This window comes from Podarcis filfolensis (assembly GCF_964270895.1).
Source record: "Podarcis filfolensis genome assembly, chromosome: 6".
Taxonomy (NCBI): Eukaryota; Metazoa; Chordata; class Lepidosauria; order Squamata; family Lacertidae; genus Podarcis; species Podarcis filfolensis.
The window spans coordinates 7,455,650-7,476,601 of record NC_139609.1 but is presented as its reverse complement, the minus strand read 5'-3'; the positions used below and the strand labels follow the sequence as shown (position 1 = coordinate 7,476,601).

The window sequence follows — 20,952 nt, the reverse complement described above, 5'->3', positions numbered from 1 at the left end:
GAACATAAGATTCTGAAGAAGCTTTTTTTGTTGGCAGCCAGAAAAACAATAGCACGACAATGGAAAAACCTGGATAATGTGTCTTTGAAGATTTGGCGTGGAAACACATGGCGTATAGCAATATCAGAGAGAGAGAAAACACTTTATCCTCAGGTTTGATACAATGAAAAGCACACCCACAGGATTTTAGTGGTGTATGGTGGGACTTTATTTGATGCACAATGGATAATAGAGAATAGGAGGCATTTCCAGAAGTGGCAAGAAGGGTATGTCAGGGTGATGTCTTAGACAATTGATTAGAGTACACTTAGAACCATAAAGTAAGATTTAGACAAGATATTTATGTGACAGATGCTGTATCATTTGAACCCCCTCCATAACAGTTCTGTGGTCATATACTGTATTTTGTAGGAGTGGGTGGCACTGTGGTCTAACCACTGAACCTCTTGGGCTTGCGAATCGGAAGGTCGGCGGTTCAAATCCCTGCAACAGGGTGAGCTCCTGTTGCTCTGTCCCAGCTCCTGCCAACCTAGCAGTTCGAAAGCACGCCAGTGAAAGTAGATAAATAGGTACCACTGCAGTGGGAAGGTAAACGGCATTTCCATGCGCTCTGGTTTCTGTCACAGTGCTCCATTGTGCCAGAAGCGGTTTAGCCATGCTGGCCACATGACCTGGAAAGCTGTCTGTGGACAAACACCGGCTCCCTCGGCCTGAAAGCAAGTTGAGCGCCACTACCCCATAGTCACCTTTGATTGGACTTAACCGTCCATGGGTCCTTTACCTTTTACCTATTATATTTTGTATTTCATTTGTAGACTTTGAGATTTTTGTTTCTGCGTACTGTCACTGCTGCCCTTTGTGCATGAGAACAATTATAAATAAAACGACAACGGCACACCTATTTCTGTCTAATGTGGGCAAAACTGGAACACCACAGAGAAGATCTTGCAAGTGAGAGGCACAGTGGAGTGGCTGCTGACCTGCATAAAATATATTGTGTGCATAGGGCTCAAGTCAATACGATAATCTCTATTGTCATTGTCCCATACAGAACAACAAAATTGAAAAAAAACACTACATCAGACATTCAAAAATCAACAATCCTGCTATCCCAGCCTGGTTAACCCCCTAAAAACTCTGATACCCCATAATTAAATACAATATACTCCCACAGAGACTACCTTACACTGCGTTTAAAACCAAAACCGCATTTCGATAAAAACTGTTTCTCAGGCGGCTAGTCCTAGTCTTTATAACCCTGTACCTTCTTCCAGAAGGCAGAAGCTGAAAGAGATCATTTCCGGGGTGTGCACTATCCTGCACTATCTCTGCAGCTTTCTTATGGCACCTGGAAGCATAGATTTGATCCAAGGTGGGAAGAGTGCACCCAATTATTCTCTCCGCAGTCTTTACAACCCTGGACAACATTGTTTTTCCCCGTGCAGCTCCCAAACCACACACACAGACCATAAGTTAATACACTCTCAACAGTACAATGGTAGAATGCCATCAACAGGTCCTTTGAGAGATTATTTTTCCAGAGGATTCTCAGAAAATATAAAGAGTCTAATACTCTTTCATTAGTGAGCAGATTTGTGCTGAATATTCGCCAGTTTCGAATACTAGCTCGGAAAGGATCGCATTCCGTGTTGCCAAACTAACCAAAAGAAGAAAACAAATTAACTTTGCCAAGCATTCACATTGTCTCAGTGCTTTTCAGCATCCCTTCGTTCTCCTGGTTGCTGCTTCCTCTGGGCACCATGCTGGCCCACATGTTTTGGTTTTGAGACATCCATGATGCGTCCACCACACCAGAAGAAGCATCGTGACATCATCCACAAAGCCACTCAGATTAATAGCAGCGAGCGTAAATGCGGTTGAGGGCAATGAGGGGAAAGAAGAAAACATGATGCACAGAAGGAGCAGGTAAAGGAATGAACGTGCCAGACAACAATGTGAATACATTTGCATCATGTCAAAAAAATCTCTGAAAGCAGCCAGTGCTCTTTGACACTCACCGCTGCGGTTCATGCTAACTATTAAAAGTGCGGCTAGAAAGGAGACTTTCATCCTGCCTTGTGCCATTTTATTTGAACAACTCAACTTCACTGGGGTATATTTCTGAATGAAACCTGTGTTGGAACAGTATCAGGCACCACAAGCTGCAAAGACTGGTTGGGAGCTGCCAGTTCCTTGAAGAGATAGAACCAAGAAGGGAAGAAGAAGAAGAAGAAGAAGAAGAAGAAGAAGAAGAAGAAGAAGAGGAGGAGGAGGAGGAGGAGGAGGAGGAGGAGGAGGAGGAGTAGTTTGGATTTGATATCCTGCTTTATCACTACCCTAAGGAGTCTCAAAGTGGCTAACAATCTCCTTTCCCTTCTTCCCCCACAACAAACACCCTGTGAGGTGAGTGGGGCTGAGAGATTTCAGAGAAGTGTGATTAGCCCAAGGTCACCCAGCAGCTGCATGTGGAGGAGCGGGGAAGCGAACCCAGTTCACCAGATTACGAGTCTACCGCTCTTAACCACTACATCACACTGGCCCTGTGCCTGAATTTTTCTGGAAGAAACATGCCCTTGCTTGCACATGCATTTGGCTCTGGGGAAGGGTTTGTTCTTCCACTTTCTGTGCTGCTGCATTAGCGGCGCATCAATGACACAGAACCCCGTCACTTACAGAGGAGGTGCGTGAGCCAAGGAGGTTGGCTGTGATGGACGATGGCCACACAGGCCGTGTTGAGGGCCACGATACTCAAGACGAGCCAATAGAACACCTGGGATTTCACCATGTGGCGGACAGAGATGCGCAGGAGGCGCTCCTTGTGACGGAAATACGAGGCGCCATCCAGTTTGGCGCTCTTGATGCTGGCCCGAGCGAGGGGGGTGCCTGCAACGGGATGGAAAAGAAAGACGGGAGATGTCAATAGAGATAAATGGTGCAAGGACATTTCACAAAAGTAAAGACAAACTCCTTGCTGTCTCAGTGCTTTATGCATGCAAGGAAGTACTGTGAAGCTATAGGCCAGGGTTGGGCCTATTCAGGCCTGCCAGTCATTGGAGGTTGGCTCTCCAGGACTTTTTGGGCAAACCGTGCCCACTGTTCCTGCACCTGACGTCATACATGATGTCTAAAATTGGACTAAAATTGTCAACTGAAAGCTTCCAGTTCATCACCACAACAGTTATTGACACTGGGCTTCAGTAAAGCAAACAATTTAATTAGACAGCACCTATACGATATCGAGCGACAGAATAATTTGGCGACGCTAAGGAAATTTTGTCCATGGTATGACTATTTTCCACCTAGTCATTTTGACACTTTGGCACCCTATTTGCAAAATTTAACCATTCCAAAATACAGATGCGCTTTCACTTTCAAAAATGGAATATACTGTCTTCGGCTGTAGTTGAGGGTCAATTTCATAAACCTCCACCAGAAAAAACGGTTATGTCCATGTGGAGATGGCAGTACTGAGTCAGTGGCTGATGTGACTTGCACTTTTTATAAAGATTTGAGGAGTGAGGTTATTAAAATGTAAAGGGACCCCTGACCATTAGGTCCAGTCGTGGCCAACTCTGGGGTTGCGGCACTCATCTCGCTTTATTGGCCAAGGGAGCCAGTGTACAGCTTCCGGGTCATGTGGCCAGCATGACTAAGCCGCTTCTGGCAAACCAGAGCAGCGCACGGAAACGTCGTTTACCTTCCCGCCAGAGTGGTACCTATTTATCTACTTGCACTTTGATGTGCTTTCAAACTGCTAGGTTGGCAGGAGCAGGGACCGAGCAACAGGAGCTCACCCCATCGCGGGGATTTGAACTGTCGACCATCCACGTCCCCAAGTGAGGTTATTACCCTTCTACTATTGTCCATGTCGGCTGACTCAACCATCCCTATTGTGTCCTTTCTTTTAGCAGATCAAGATGATCAGGTGACAGCAAAAACTGCAAGGCTGCAAGTGGGGGCAATTAGAATAAGATCTACTATTGGATGTAAACCTCCAAAATGTACTTTGTATAGTTAAGTTTTTAACTCTATCTTCGGTACATTTTATTTTATTTTATTTTATTGTTATGGCTAGTGGCTGATGCAAATAAAGATTCTTCTGATCTGATTTATATGAAGTCAGGCACAGGAAGCTTCAAGCCACAGCTAAATGAAGGTTGTCAGATCCTGTTCCTTCCCTGCTCACTTGCTATAGACAAGCTTGGGCAAAATTTAGATCTGGCTGTATGATAGCCCTGTCTTGGACAGAAGAGAACAGGGTGCTTCCTCCTTTTGGTGTGTGCATATATCAATGAATGAGGACAAAATTATGATTTTTTTAGAATCCAGCTTCTCCTCATTCAGTGCTTTAGGGTTTAACATTTGTTTGAGCCCATAGGAGCCATGAATTTCAGCAAGCTACCTGAGCTCATATTGACCCCTAAATACCATCTCCAGCAGTCTGGCCAACTTGAGCTTTGTGAGACCTTTCCCTATATGCATACAATCATTTCCTGTGGTTTTTTTAAAAGAGTAATTACTAGTCTGAAACTCATCCTGAAAGCTCAAGTGTGTCTGTGAATAAGCTGATAGTTTTTAAAGCATTAAACAGCACTTCAGACAATATTGTTCTCATTCCCAGAAGGATGCAGCTAATCGCCAAAACCATGTATTTATTACAAAACAGAGATAGTATCTCCGTCACATGTTTACACACACAGTATTCCAAAGAGGGAAGAATAAATCACACTGCAAACTTTCAGGCTAAAGAACCCAAAGGAATACTAGTGCCAATTATCAAGTCAATGCAGAATCTGAGTCCTTTTCTGGTACGCCAGATATTGGGAGAAAAACACCTACTTTATTATACTCTGCAGCGATACCCATGCTGAGAGCTGCCTAACAAAAATAGTTAAAAAAAAATAAAAATCCAATGTTGAAAATCTACTGCATCAGGCCCGTAACGCACCCTTCCCAAAACTGCAAGAGAAATTGTTTGTTCTCTGTGTTAATCAAGTCGGGGGCAGCTACTGGAAAGCGTGGCGCGGTTAACTTATTTCAATCAAGAGTTTGCAATTATTCCCTCATTCTGTGCCTCTCTTCCAGAACGAAGGCATGTCCTCCTGCCAGACCCAAGATAACAGAATGAAAATGAGATGTTCTGCTTCTCACTTGAAGGAGTCACAAAATCCTGGATGATCCTGTGCCGACGCTTCTTTCTAGGGTGAGTCCACATGCAAAAGAGAATGGAACTTTTGAACCTCTAAGAGTTGCGTACGAATATCCCCTTTGGAATGCTGTCCAGGCCACACACCCTCTACAGGCCACGCCTCTCACCTGCCCACGCCTTCAAGTGCATTTGCCCGGCTGGATCATGTCCCTAAACTGTGATCTTGGACCCTAAACTTCCATCCCTGCTTGTTATGTACTGAGCTGAATCCTAGAACAATAGGATCCAAAATGCAGCAGTCTGATTGGTCGGCAGGAGCCACCCAATCCAGCTCCAGGTGGAAGTGAAACAGTGACCTGATTGGCCTGCAGGAGCAGCCAATCAGGCTCCTGGATGAAATGAATCAGTAGCCTGATTGGTCTGCAGGAGCAGCCAATCAGGCTTCTGGAGGAAGTGAATCCGCAACCTGATTGGCCTACAGGAGCAGCCTGGAATTAGCCAATCATGCGAGGCCTATTGTGTAAATAATGTATATATAGCTAGAAGTTTTGGGTAAAGTTTCATTCATTGCTACTATGAGTTGAGTAAAGAGCATGAAATTCACACTTGACTCCGAGTATGCTTCTTCTGATTTCATTTCGGGGTTGCAGTTTCACGCTTTTTGGCGAAGTATTATCGTTCACCACTGGTCAGAGGCACAAAAGCGGCCTCTGACCATTCATCTTTAGATAAATGAAGACCTGGGTTTGGAGCAAGAGCCCCCAGGACAGGCATCAACTGTCTGAATCTTACCGACAGAGGAGATATCCACACGCTCATCGCTGGAGTCACGATTCATGACTTCTGTCCGATTCCTTTTAATGGTTGCCCTCCTGAGAACTAGGAAGGGTGGAGGAAAGGCAAAATAAAAATAAAAAATCATCATGTTAATATGCTATTATAAGAAACACCATAAACAAGACACATCCAAGAACAAAGGGCAAAAATGAGAAACGTCTCACAGATGTCATGGGTCACGTGGCCAGCATGACAAAGCCGCTTCTGGCGAACCAGAGCAGCGCACGGAACTGCCATTTACCTTCCCGCTGGAGCGGTACCTATTTATCTACTTGCACTTTGACATGCTTTCGAACTGCTAGGTGGGCAGGAGCAGGGACCGAGCAACGGGAGCTCACCCCGTCGCAGGGATTCGAACCACTGACCTTCTGATCAGCAAGTCCTAGGCTCTGTGGTTTAACCCACAGCACCACCTGTATGTGGGGAAACTAGCCTAGTGGAAAAAGCAGCAGGTGGAAGAAGCATTCTACATCTCCCCATGGATATTGAATTTCAGGGTGCGTCCCCCCCCCCTTACCTTCTAATGCCGATGTGCCAGAATTTTTGTTCTCTTCAGCAAGCATGACTTCCTCTATGTAAAGATGCAAAAAGATAATAAAAAAAGTTTAGGAATATATTTGTCAACTATCTAATCAGCAAAACAAAAGGGACAATATTATTTGGCGATATGAGACTAATCACATAATGGCAGTGGTAGGACCATTTGTCCACATCTATTCTACCTTGTGGGGAGAAAAAGAATCTTGTTCACTTGCGTTTTTATTTTATTTTATTAAAAAAGAGCATGCTATGTAGGTTTTATGTGAATTCCAAATGTCTTTTAAGCTGAAGATATAGTTTTAAAAATGGCACAGCATATTTGAGCAACATAGGGGAAAAAAGCCAGGTGTGCACTCCTACGCAAGAGGCGTACAGTTAGGGAGCACTCAGCCAACAAACTAAAAAAGCCACCCTCAAACAACAAAACTTCAAGAAACTCACGGAATGTGACTGAAAATGGAAGAGTTTTATCACGATGTTCCAAACTGTACCCAGTATATGTCTATGGCTTGCAATATAACCGCATTCCATACACTACAAAAGTTCAATGGCAACCAACATGGTTTTGCATTTCTGGCAGTGAAGCCTCTGACATTTGTTGAATGAGCTAGTGCGAATCTATGGAATGTCCACAAACATTCCAACTTCTCAGCAACAAAGTATTCACCGTAGAAGTTTAGGTGAGAAAGGATCGTTGACACAACAGGCACTAGGAGCTGCTGTGCAGAGCAGGCCAAGGAAACTGACTGAAGGAGGCACGGGAAGATGGGAAACCTAAGGGACAGGTAACCTGGAGGCAGGTTAATTGAAGGGAAGAGACACGGAAGGGGAAGGGATGCAGGAACCTGAGGGAAAGTCAGGTGGAACAGTCTCAGGACTAGGGAGCAGTCAGTATGGGTTACCAAACCTAGACCCTGGAAAGACTCCTGCGCCACTGAGAGTTGCAAACAAGGGGCAATTCTGTCAGCTATGACTTCAGCAGCATTGTGATCTAGAAATCCTAAGGGGCAGTGGGGTGGAGGAACAGTGATAGGATGGAGCTCTGAATTAACTTCACATTTTAATTTGAACTACTAAGCTAATACTTTGATTCCAGACTAATGAGAATGCAATTGAGTAGATTGGAAGTCTAACTCAAAGGTGGGGTGAGGGGTGGTGGATGGTGGATGGTGATGGGGAAAGGAATTATCTGTGGGATTGAGTGTAGGTATGTTTAAATATTTTTAAGGATTGTATGAAACGTATGCTTGTATATTCGCAATAAGTGTGTGTTAATGCTGAATTATTTTAATAATAAAAACTTTTTTTAAAAAAAGAGAATGCAATACTGTAATATTGCTAAGAGGACTTAAAGGTAAAGGTAAAGGGACCCCTGACCATTAGGGCCAGTCGCAGACTACTCTGGGGTTGCGGTGCTCATCTCGCTTTATTGGCCGAGAGAGCTGGCGTACAGCTTCCGGGTCATGTGGCCAGCATGACTAAGCTGCTTCTGGCGAACCAGAGCAGCGCACGGAAACGCCATTTACCTTCCCGCCAGAGAAGGTATTTATCTACTTGCACTTTGACGTGCTTTCAAACTGCTAGGTTGGCAGGAGCAGGGACCGAGCAACGGGAGCTCACCCCGTCGCGGGGATTCGAACCGCCAACCTTCTGATCGGCAAGCCCTAGGCTCTGTGGTTTAACCCACAGCGCCACCCACGTCCCCATTAAGAGGACTTAAATTTCCCAGAATGGTTTTGCACTACAAGTCCTAGCGCATGTGAACTGTGCACTGAAAGAAGGCAGTTTCAGGGCGCAGAGGGGCAAGGGGCGTGTACACAGGTTTTCAGTCGTCGGCAGCTCTGGCTCTCTCCTGACGGTTTGCTGTTGTTCCAAGCTGGCAGCTGGATTGGACCCGCATCCTGCCCTGACCCCAGACCTACTTTACCTGCTTTATCTATCCAAGCCCGGTAGCCGTTCAGCTCCCGTTCAATCTGCTGCTGCCTCCTCAGTTTCATGAAGGCCCGGCGATTTTCCACTCGCTCTCTCTCTTTGGCAAATTCCCTGTAGAGGCAGGAAGGAGGCCAAGATCCTGTTAGAAAAAGACTTTCTGCAGCGCTACAGCACTGAGTTGTATACTTCATGACACAGCCATGGCATGGAGGGGTGGGAAGAAGGCTGTCTTAGTTTGCGATGGGGGAAGCAAGGAGAAAACCCATACAGGTGAATCTGGAGAGAGAGAAGCAATGAGCTCGGAGCAGGTCAGCTGAAAGCGATTGCCAGGGGTTTGTATTTATTTATTCATTACTAGATTCCCAGCCCACCTTTGCCTCCAAGGAGCAAAAGGCGGGATACATGATTCCTCCTCCCTGTTATTTTCACAACACAGCAGGTTTGGCAGACTGGTTCAAGATTACCCACTGGGTTTCATAGCCAGGTATTTGAACCAGGGTCTCCCTGGTCCTATTTTATTTTATTTTTTGCGTTTTATTCTTTTATTCATTTAGTGTAACAATCTTTACAACAAAAGACTTTACACCCAAAATAAAATAATAAATGGTAAAACCTTGAGTTTCATATTTTCATTTAGACTAATCTCTTCTCAGATTCCATTATTTTAATATTCCTGAATGTTTGTTTCCTTGTTTTAATTCCTTATTCTCAATCTCTTAAATCCTATATATATCTTTAACAATTTTTCAGTTAGTGCCCTCATCTCCCTCCCCAAGACCCATTGCTTCCCTCCACCCATACATACATACTGTTATTTTTTTTGTTGCTGCATTACCTGCTGTTTATATTTGTTGTTCCATCTTTGTTACGATATTATCCTATCTCCTTGTGCCCTTTAAGCTATTGCATATTAATTTTTCAAGCTCCAAAACCAACTCTTTTCATGTAGACCTTTATGCATTCCCACTCTTTATATTTTTTTTGATTAGGTCAACTTCTAGTTGATGCTGTTAACTTTGCCATTTCTGCAAATTCGCAAATTTAGGCTCTCCATTCTAGTAATTCTGGTACTTTGTCTGTTTTCCAATTTTTCGCCAGGTCTCCCTGGTCCTAATCTAATCTCCTCTAACCTCTATACTGCAGTGGATTGAGCTGAGGTGAAAGAAGGACCTTTGCCCCGCTCTCCAAGCTTGTTTATGTGTGTTTGTACAAACTGGACTAAGAGGAAGCCTGCAGCAGGCTGTTGGCACCCCCTGAAACCAACTGGTCCCTACCACGGCTCAGTGTTAACAAATCAAGCCAAAGAATCACTCGCTCAAAGCTCCTCCCCGCTCAAAACCCACCACACGCGAGTGCAAATAATCATAATCAAACACTGGAGAGACCTGTCAGGAGTAAGAATGGACCAATGGTACCAAATAGTATGGGAAACAGCCCTACTAGAAAAATTAACCAATAAACTGAAGCTTACATGGGGACAAATAGAAGAAGACGCCTTCACCCCGGTATAGTTCCCCTTTATCACATACACAGCCCAACAAGACAATGACAAGAATCCGCCAACAGCATACGAATCAATATGGCTAACCTGAGCCAAAACATCTATCCACCCCACTCACACATGAAAACAAAGATCACCACAGGCAATCACAAACGAACAACCACACCCTGGCCAACCCCAACCTCTCTCAACACCAAAGGAACGCAAGCGAATAGCAAAGAGAACCTGCACAAGCGACGCTGACACAAAACCCCACATATACTAAGTAAAATAGAAACATTGCTGCCTGACCCCACTCCCACTTGCCTTTCCACCCTCCTCCTCTTTCCCCATTTTCTTCCTAATGTAACACTAATGTCTCAACAAATGAAACTGATCTGTAAAAATGTTACTTGTAAAAGAAAAAAGAGAGACACTGCTCATACTTTTGTAAACCAATAAATTAAACAAAATAAAAATAAAAATACACTAAATAAAATAAAATAAATGCAAGTCCTCTGGGTGTGGGGAAGGGGTATTGGGGGTCTTTGCTGTCTGCCTCCCCCACCTGCTTTCATTCTCAGCTTCCTGCAGACTTAAGTTCGCAAATGAGGGTGGAATAGATGAGCAGTATGAAATAAGAGACAATGCCTCCACTTTTAACTTATGGCTATTTTACTCATTTGCTGGGAGGATGTTTTCCTAACTCATCCCTTCCCTCCCGGCAACCTTTGCTGACCGCAGCTTTCCAAGGACAACTTTAAATGATGTGGGTTGCGCAGGTGGGAGGGCTGAAGTGGCGCTAACAGGCAAGCTTGGCAAAGGCAGGCGAGAGGAGGAGGGTTTCGAAAGCCACGCTTGAAAGCTGAAAACCTTGGCTTGCGGTCCAAGGGATTCGGAAGAGCATGAACGATAAAGTAAGACCTTGTGCATAATTCAGAGGGCAGGGCTCCTGCCTTCCTGCTGTCCGAACCAAACCTCTCTCCTGTCTCTTCAATACATGCTTATAATTCCACACATTCACTGCGCACTGACTTTCAGCAGAGAAAGGATTCATTCTCTCTCTCTTTTACACACACACACACACACACACACAGGCTGATGGGGTGGGGGCGTGGATGCATTATTCAAAGGAAATGTGTTTTGCTGCAGCCATGCTGCAGAGTCGCAGAATCTTCTGAAGGTGTGGAAGGGTGGGTGGAAAGGAAGAGAGGAGAGGGAGCAGGAGAATAATGCAGGCCCCCCTGGTAATACTCCAGGCTCCCTTGGCAACCACAATCCCCGCAAGGAGGAAGCTCTGTGGAGCCCACACAACACGCTGTCTTCTTCTCCATCACATCTGCAAAATGGACACTCCAGCGCGGAAGCAAGCAGCAGCACGGAAAACAACCCCTGATGACCCAAACGAGCATACGGTCTTTCTCTCTTCGCTTGTACACCTCTGGGACCCCTTCCACTGAAATAAGCTCCAATTAGCTTGAAGTGAAGGCCCAAGACAGGAGTTGATCATCATGTGAGCTGCGCACAGGTGAGCTGCAGCGAGCTGCTGGCTAGCCCTGTGGAGCCTCCTTTTATTGAGACAAATATGCAAGCCAGGCAAATACATTTTGGGCTGTGACCTTTACACATCTTCCATCCCGAGATCGTGGGGTGGTACAAAGCTATTTTGGCACCTGTTTCCACAGCGTCATTTTCCCCTTGCACAGTGTATGACGAAGGAGACAAAAGGTCTCAGGGACAAAGGTTACAGACAGGACACCGCTGACTGCTGAGACCGCAAAAGGTCAGACAGAGGGGACGATGTTCCGACAGCTGTGGCTTGTCTGGGGGGGGGATTTTCCTGCACCCCAGGGTCACGCGTGCAGGCAGACTGTGGCTGCCTGCTGGTGGAGAAGTGTGCTCCCTCCGCACCTCACTGTCCACTCCACGATATCCCTACATAACCTGACTCCACGAAAGGAGGGCCAGTTCACAAAGACAAGCAAACCCATGTTAAGCATCTAACAAGCTCAGGCCAATGTCTCATAGCACTGTTGATGCAAAGCAGGCATAGACTTGGTTGGGTTCTTCAATGGGGGTGGGAAGGAGGTTGACCGGGAGACCTCTATAAGGGCAGGTTGCAAGTATAAGAAATGTTTCTTTGGAAACTGCATTTTAAAAAATAAAATAAACAGTCTCTTCATGCGTGATGGTTTACAATGAAATGGACACTTGATAGAGAGCTACCATCAACCCCACTTAATTAGTATACCTGTTAGGTACACGTGTTTCCAAAAATACATTTGTCTCATCTGCACATGACATTTCCTTTTTTTAAGTCTACAGTGTGCACCTTAAATTGGACCTAGATGGATTTATGGGATAAAGATACAGTTTAAACACCACAGGAAGTTTAATTTATTGGTTTGTTGAATTTGTATCCTGTCTTTGCACCAAATGGTACTTATGACAGCCGGTAGCAATGTCAAAAAATAAAAGCAGCATACAATAAAAGCCAATCAAATACAAACTAAAATAAACATAAAAACAAGGCAGGTAAAAACATCAGTAAAAACAACCGGTTAAAACCATTTGCAAGTCTGTAGCACTGGCGGATTTATAAAGAAAAGTTACGTGTCGTTGGCTGCAACGATAAACCCCATCAGAAGATTAAAGTGAGCAATTGCCCCAAGAGCACAATTTGCTTTTTACGAGCCCAGTTCTAGTTCAGAAACCCTGCTGCACTTCCAGTTTCATCATCAGGAGTGTGGGAATGACTATGGTTTCTAGTCAAAAATGAAGGGCAGACCACACATCTGAAAAGCACTTACTCCTGTGGTCTGCCTGTATTTGTAGAAGAAAGAGAGTTCCGGGTACCTTCTGGTCTTCTTCATGGCTTCTACACAGCACTACATTGGAAAGTACCTTGAAGAACAGCAGCCCAGATTTTTCCCCCCTCCCGTATTAAAGAGTACTCTCTGTCACAGTACAGTGTGGTGTAGTGGTAAGAGCGGTAGACTCGTAATCTGGTGAACCGGGTTCGTGTCTCCGCTCCTCCACATGCAGCTGCTGGGTGACCTTGGGCCAGTCACACTTCTCTGAAGTCTCTCAGCCCCACTCACCTCACAGAGTGTTTGTTGTGGGGGAGGAAGGGAAAGGAGAATGTTAGCCGCTTTGAGACTCCTTAAAGGGAGCGAAAGGCGGGATATCAAATCCAAACTACTCCTCCTCCTCCTCCTCCTCCTCCTCCTCCTCCTCCTCCTCCTCCTCCTCTTCTTCTTATTCTTCTTCTATGATGTTCATGCTGTCCTTTAGAGAGTCTCTACCCTTCTCGCTGAAGGGACGCGGGTGGCACTGAGTCTAAACCACAGAGCCTAGGGCTCGCTGATCAGAAGGTTGGCGGTTCGCCGGCTCCCTCGGCCAGTAAAGCGAGATGAGTGCCGCAAACCCAGAGTCATCCATGACTGGATTTAATGGTCAGAGGTCCTTTACGTTTTTACCCCTCTCGCTAAACTGGCACTGACTTCGGAACAATGACTTGGTAACCTAGATTAGATGGATGGCTAAGGCCTATTCAGGAGTTCAAGGAATGTGTCGGAGAGATCACAGATGCCTGTTGAGTGGGAAGGTTTGAAGGGGGCTTCTTCACATGGGGATCTGGATGTAATTGGGAATCCCCTTCAGGATCATGCAGGATTCCCAGTTGTGGGAAGGATTCTCAGCACATTCAGGTGAATGTACAAAGAATTCTGCTTCAGGCATTGAGCCTCAGCTCTTAACATTGTCAATGGGGGCACTGGGAAACACATGCCCCTCCCATAGTATTGCCACACATGCTATTTAAACAGCTGCATAGGGCTCTAGTTGCTGCAATTTTGCCACTGAGGCTAAATTCACCATAAAATATAAAAAAAATCAATAGCTGCCACTACCTAATAGGCTGAAAGAGCAACAGGGGCTTTCTGCACCGAGGAAAAGTTTAACTAGGATATCAGATGAAAGTCTGCCACCTTCCAGTCTCTAACCACCCATGACCTCAAAAGAGCAAAAGAAAGGGCACTTGACCAAAGGGACAACAGTATTAATGTGGGAAGAGAGTAGATGAGTTAGCAGCCTCTCCGATCAGACCTGCTGTTAAGTTTATTAACACAGAGAGAATTGTTGCAGTCAAGAAAACAAAAAGAGCAGAATGATTTTAATGATACATACTTGTTCTAGCTGGCATCATCGGTGGGTCTGTTATGTTTTACTTGGCCGCAGAAGTTGTATAGAATAAAGCAGTAATTTTGACTCTGAAATTAATGTCTTTCTCTGCCATCTTGGCAGAAAAGGTAGAGTGGAATCCAGACAGAAGACTGTACATTAATTGGAAATTGATGTTAGGACACAATCTGATTCAGGAATCGTTCTCAAATATAGGATGGATGGGGGAAGCCAAGTGTGTCCTTATCCGGGCCAATATACAATTAGAGTCTACGTTGAAAGAAATGGGAGCCTTGTAACCTTTCCACCAATTTATCTCAAACAAACATGAACTGATGTGTAATTTCCTGGATTTCCCCATGATCCCTTTTGAAACTCTTTAAGAATTATCCAGAGAATACCACCTGGATGTCCTAATTTGTTAAGTTTTAATTTGTCAGTAATGCCTAGAGCATCCTCTGTTGACACCCCTATTGGTCTCCATTCTGCCTTCCTGACAAAGCTAGCTCACGGAGGCACAATGATGGGAAGAGTGCTAACTGCAGGATGAAAAGACTGATCTTATTTGACAAGACATAGCTAAGCAAATGGATCCATATGTTCATGTTTTGCAGTTCCCTTTGGTTTTGAGAACAAGACCTCACAGTGAAGCTTGGCTCAGGTTCAATGCAGCTCAATGCAGCTCATACAGGTGATGTTTTGCCTAACGTGCACTTTCAGAGGATATTTTTATGAGCAGGTTCATTCTGTTATTAATAACGGTGAAGATTCACCTCCATCTTTGAGCTCTAAGGTGTTCAGCGAGAAGCTGACTAATGGCAGCAATTCAAGATAAATAGGTAGTTCTTTCACGAAGGCAAAATATCTTTCTTACTTACTTAAATACCTAGCTAACCACAAGAAATATGTAAGAGAAATCAGACCAGGAGGGCCAGATCAGGCTGAATTGCTGCCATAAATTGCTGCCATAAATGTTAGACACAAGGACTGATAAGCTGTGAGCTCTCTTTAGTTTAGTTTTCATACTAAAGTTCCTTTTTGCTCATGTGGACTACTGCTACACCTACTGCCACACATTCTGCCTCTGAATGTGCAAATGAACCTTAAAAGTTGAGTTATTTTTCCTCCAGAGAAAACCGATCCCAGAAAGACCACCCACAGCTTATTGAAGGCTGAAGATGAAAATAGTAGTGGACTAGTCCTGTTCTCAGCAGGTATGAAACCTGAGTCAAGTTTCCTTTCTCACACAGTTCCCTTCCTTCCTATATTGTTGTGAGATCATAAAGAATCTGGCAAGAGTCCCATCTAGGACATCATTCTGTTTCCAACTGTGGTCAGGCATATATACCTCTGGGCAGATGGCCAACAGCCAGGACTTAAAGGTTGCCAACAACTAGAACAGTTTTTCCCCTGTTGCTTATTCCCAGCACCTGGAACTAAGAGATACACTACGTCTGAACGTGGAAATTCCATTGAGCTAATGGCTATTGGGACGTGGGTGGCGCTGTGGTTAAACCACCGACCCTAGGACTTGCTGATCAGAAGGTGGGTGGTTTGAATCCCTACGGCGAAGTGAGCTCCCGTTGCTCAGCCCCAGCTCCTGCCAACCTAGCAGTTCGAAAGCACATCAAAGTGCAAGTAGATAAATAGGTACCACTCCAGCGGGAAGGTAAACGGTGTTTCCGTGCACTGCTCTGGTTCGCCAGAAGCGGCTTAGTCATGCTGGCCACATGACCTGGAAGCTGCACACTGGCTCCCTCGGCCAGTAAAGCGAGATGATATCATTTTATGATATCGTTTTTATCGTTTTACAGGGTGATATCATTTCTCCACACCATGGTGTCATTTCTTACACACTTCTAGGTGTCGTTTTTGTTTTCTAATCTAAAAGAATCCAAAACACTTTAGAGTTTCTTACAAAGAAGGACATCAACCTTTCAATCATTTTCATTGCCCCTTTCTGTAGACCTTTTCCTGCTCAACAACATCTTTTGACATAAGCAAGAGTGAAACTGGTGTGGCGGAAGGCTGGAAGCCCAACGGCAGATGGAGCTGGAGCACAGGACAGGCAGAACCAACTAATTCCAGTTTTGTCCCCATCTTCCTCTCTGTTGAGTTCTCTTAAGGAGATATGGAGGCACCTCTGAAGAGACACTGTCCCTGGTTCTCGTCAGTTTGATGGGCATTCACAGTAAACCTATAAGTGAGGTCTGTGAGGTGGATCTTAAAACACAGGCAGGAACTTTAGTAGAAGAAGAAGAGTTTGGATTTGATATCCAAGAAGGGAAGAAGAAAAAGAAGAAGAGGAGGAAGTTCAGATTTGATATCCCGCTTTATCACTACCCTAAGGAGTCTCAGAGCCGCTAACAATCTCCTTTCCCTTCCTCCCCCACAACAAGCACTCTGTGGGGTGAGTGGGGCTGAGAGACTTCAAAGAAGTATGACTAGCCCAAGGTCACCCAGCAGCTGCATGTGGAGGAGCGGGGAAGCGAACCCAGTTCACCAGATTACGAGTCCACCGCTCTTAACCACTACACCACACTGGCACACAAGGGCATTAATGAGGTTAAGGAGGAGGAGGAACCAGAGCCAATCCAGGAATGGTTGTCAGTACAAAGGCAGGGAGGGTAGGGCTGGCTGAGGGGAAGCAAAGGGCTCAACCCACACTAAGGGCCTTCTCGGTAGTGGCACCCGCCCTGTGGAATGCCCTCCCACCAGATGTCAAATAGAAGACCAACTACCAGACTTTTAGAAGACATCTGAAGTCAGCCCTCTTTAGGGAAGCTTTTAATATTTAACAGACTACTGTATTTTAATACTTTGCTGGAAGCCGCCCAGAATGGCTGGGGAAACCCAGCCAGATGGGTGGTGTATAAATAATAAATTATTATTATATTATTATTATAATTTTCACCTGCACGCCCCCCTTTTTTGCCCACTGCTTTCCCCATGAAAACCTGCTCTTTAACTCTTTGGGCAATGTGCAGGAAACCCAAATTGCAGTTTGTGGCACTGTGGGTTAAACCACAGAGCCTAGGACTTGCCGATCAGAAGGTCGGCGGTTCAAATCCCCGTGACGGGGTGAGCTCCCGTTGCTCGGTCCCTGCTCCTGCTAAAATAGCAGTTTGAAAGCACATCAAAGTGCAAGTAGATAAATAGGTACCGCTCCGGTGGGAAGGTAAACGACATTTCCGATCGCTGCTCTGGTTCACCAGAAGTGGCTTAGTCATGCTGGCCACATGACCCGGAAGCTGTACGCCGGCTCCCTCGGCCGGTAAAGCGAGATGAGCGCCGCAACCCCAGAGTCGGTCACGACTAGACCTAATGGTCAGGGGTCCCTTTACCTTTACCTTTACTGAGTCAGAGTTAAAGAGCAGGTTTTCCTGGGGGACAAAAAAACAAAAAGCACTCAGGCAACAGACCAGGAAAGCACGAAGCTGTGGCTAGAAAGTGTAGGTATTTCAAATGCAGCTGCACCACAACCCCACAAATTTATATAAAAGCATTCAGATAGTGGCACTTCACCCTCTACAACCAATTTCCTAATAAGCCTTAAAATGCTGCCGCGCACCGAGTTGACATTTTCATTGAGCTACCTGTATCCATATTTTCCGTTCAAAGATCAGCAGTTTCACATTTGCATCCTTCAAAGAACTCTCAGGCGAATGTCATCTGGCTCTGCTGACTTGTTAACTTGCAATTTGTCAATTAGCATTAAAACTCCATCATTTGTCACCTCTGTTTGACATAACTCCTCAGTTTCCCTGTCGCCTCACAAAATAAGAGTTCAGATGGGGAAATGTGTCTCCATTTTCTTCCACATGAAGACTCACACATTTCGCCTCTCCAGAACCTGCTTTCAGTACACCATTTGTGGTCTCAACGTCCTATCAAGTTTAACAGTCCTGGTAAGCTTAACTATCCCAATGCATTATTTTGAAAAAACAAAACCCACGATTTTTTGGGTTTGTGCTTTTAGCATAACTTTTTAATGTGAATCTTATGGACTTTTAATGTCTGTTTTTACACTGCTGCTTAATCACACTAGCATCCTCTTTGAAGTCTTTATATACAGTCTAAATCTGCGGTGATATCGATGTTACACTTTGCTCCAATCCATTAATATTTACTAAAGTACCTTCTTGCAATTTGATGCTACAATTTCTCTCACCATCTCCTGCAACCACATCAGAGCCATTATTCTGCATCCTGTCATCTTTCCATGGCACAACCTTTGCACCCTTCTCTGCCTCGATGCCTCAGCTATAAGTCCTCACTCAGGTCCTATCCTCCTGCACACCTTGGCCACCTTCCTGTAGGAATGGAATTAGACACTAGGAGAGAATCTATGGTTTAGTTATTATCCTTCCTTGCTCAAGCAAGTGAGATCCCTTGCAGTTTAAACTTGGAAGCCAGGTCAATGTTGATTTAACCTTCTAGAAACAATAATCCAGGATGCTGTGAGGCAGATTGTGTTTTCCTGGTATTGCCCCTTTTCTCCCCCTTAAAAACAGCAATCACACAAGCATTGTTTTGTGAGTAAATAAAGATAGTATTTATTTATATAATCTATATCTCAAAGCATCAGTTACTGCAGCCAAATGAAGGGAGGTTTATAACAAATATCTAAGTTACAAATGTATAAAATGTAAGTTCAAAAGTGGTGTCTGAGCTGCACGTGTTGTCAACTTGGCAACATGATGGAGAGATGCCCAGACAGGAAAGAAGCATGTTGTGTTACAGTTTCCTGCCAAAACAAAGGAAGTGATCTCACAGAGTTCTCTCTAGCAATTTTTATAGGACAGCTCAGGATGTAAACAGGAGTGTGAACCAGATTAAGCATCATTCCTTCTCCATGTTGAACTCTGCAAGTGTGCACTTGTGGAATCTCAAAAAGAGGATTCTCAGCAAACAACTATTGCCAGGATTCTTTTGGAGGAAACTATAAATCGAATAAAACCAATATACCTCTGTGGCAATACATGTGTATCACACATTGTTTCTTGAAATCTTGCCTGGAAAGTTTCTCCCTTTCTCCCTTTAGCAGTTTCTAAGAAGCAGGGTGAAGGCACAGGGAGAAGAAATGGTAAGTGTATAGGGCAAAAGAACCGAAATATTACAACAGGAATGCAGAGCTTGAGAGGGTGGCAAGTAACACGCAGAGTATATTGCGTGGACAGGCGGAGTCCCCAGATCCCGCGCGGTCCCCCCGTCATGTGGAGTAACGACTCAAGACAATGTGCTATGGGATTAAATTGGCCACAACTTTATTAAATTTCAAATGTGGGTAGACCTTGGCTCAGGCATTGGGCGTTCTCCCTCCCCAGTCCCCCGCCGGGGACCTAGGGAGCATCAGGGTTATCCAGTGTGTGTGTGGGGGATGGGCCGGCTCTGGAGAACATATGTTCAAGCAGAGATAGCCGCCCTCGTAACGCCGCCGCCGCAGGGGAGAGCAATGACGACCTTTCGGCGTACGGTCAAAGCCTCCCTTCAGAAAACCCCTTTAACGGGGAACCCTGGTATCGCCGCCGCAAAGAGGAAGATGGACAAAAGGATTCCGCCCAAGGCCTGATACCGCCAAAGTTGTGACGTTTTGCTACGGGAAAGGCGAAACCTGCCAATGCAGGGAAATTCCTTTCCGGCCCTTTAACAGCGACCTTGACGTAGCAGCGCCCGCATACCTGTGAAGAAAAGTTAACCTGCAAAACCTGTGAAGAAAAGTTAACCTGCAAAAGAAGACATTAACTGAGGGTGGGTAGGGTGGGAGAAGCTCTGGAGCCAAGTGAGGATTCCCAGGTAAGTTCCTCCCTCTATTGTGTGGGCAGGTAATCCCTCCCCTACCTGGCCTGGTCTCCTTGGCAACGCTTCCCCCAGGTGGGATTGGACAACTGACTGAGGTAGGCGGAGACCTCCAGGTATCCCACCTGAGGGAAGGCAAAGCCAAGCCTATGCTGATGGAGCCGCTCCAGATCTAGGGGCTGCACGCGTCCACGCAAAGGGCGCCCCCCGTTTTAAGCGGGAAGCGGTCATTATCTGGTCTGATGGATCCACAAGTTGCAACCCATCTGCCATCCTCCTTGCTTGGCTCCTGCTCCTTTCAGTTTCCATAGGAATTCTCTTCTTCTTTGGCAATCCCTCGTAGCCAAGTAAGATGGTCTTCCATGAACACGGTCATAACAGTGAGACTGTAAGTGACTGTGGAGGCCAGTTCTGGGTCCACACACCCTTCCACAGTGGGGACATAGGTTTCCAGGCAGGAGTTGATCACGGTGAGGGTTTGCCAAACGTGCCTTCCTCTTAGCATGTTTCTCCCTTGCGTCCTGAGTTTGAGCGTCTTGAAAGTCCACAACACCTTTGGTAAAGGCTGTTCTCCAGTTAGAGTGCTCGCAGGCCAATGTTTCCCAGTTTTCTGTGTTTATACTCCATTTTTTTAGATTTGCCCTGAGAGAGTCTTTAAACCTCACTCACAGGATCATCACCTTGTCATGGCAAGTGGGCTTGTATGTTCCTATGACCCTTGTGAGCAAAGCCATGGGGAGTCTCCCAGCAGGGTCACCCAAGGCGGTAAGGTCAAAGGGGAGGAACTAGACAAAGAATGGTTCAAGAAGTCCTCAATGGCAGAACAGGCAGAAGGTAAAGCCACTCCCGACATCAGGAGGGGGGTTGCGGGCTCACGCCCCACCACATCTTTGCGGGGCTGGCTGCGGCCCCGTGGGACTTGGGGAATCCCGGGAATCATTATTATTCATTATTCACCGCGCCAGCCAATCGGCTGGCGGCGGGGGCGGGCTTAGTAGGGATCATTTAAGGTCGGGGCAGCCCGTGCTCACCC

At 45.5% G+C, this 20,952-nt stretch overlaps 1 protein-coding gene across 3 annotated transcripts in view; it reads right to left on the bottom strand.

Annotated features, from left to right (window-relative positions):
• The window catches only part of CACNA1E (calcium voltage-gated channel subunit alpha1 E), a 494,249-nt gene that overhangs the window by 129,971 nt on the left and 343,326 nt on the right, over window positions 1-20,952 (bottom strand). For all 3 annotated transcript variants that reach the window (XM_083621522.1, XM_083621521.1, XM_083621523.1), the window contains exons 10-13: window positions 8,454-8,569; window positions 6,504-6,557; window positions 5,942-6,028; window positions 2,674-2,883 (exon numbers count right to left, since the gene is read on the bottom strand). In XM_083621522.1, coding sequence (XP_083477648.1) covers window positions 2,674-2,883; window positions 5,942-6,028; window positions 6,504-6,557; window positions 8,454-8,569 — 467 coding nt within the window. The remainder of the gene's footprint in view (window positions 1-2,673; window positions 2,884-5,941; window positions 6,029-6,503; window positions 6,558-8,453; window positions 8,570-20,952) is intronic.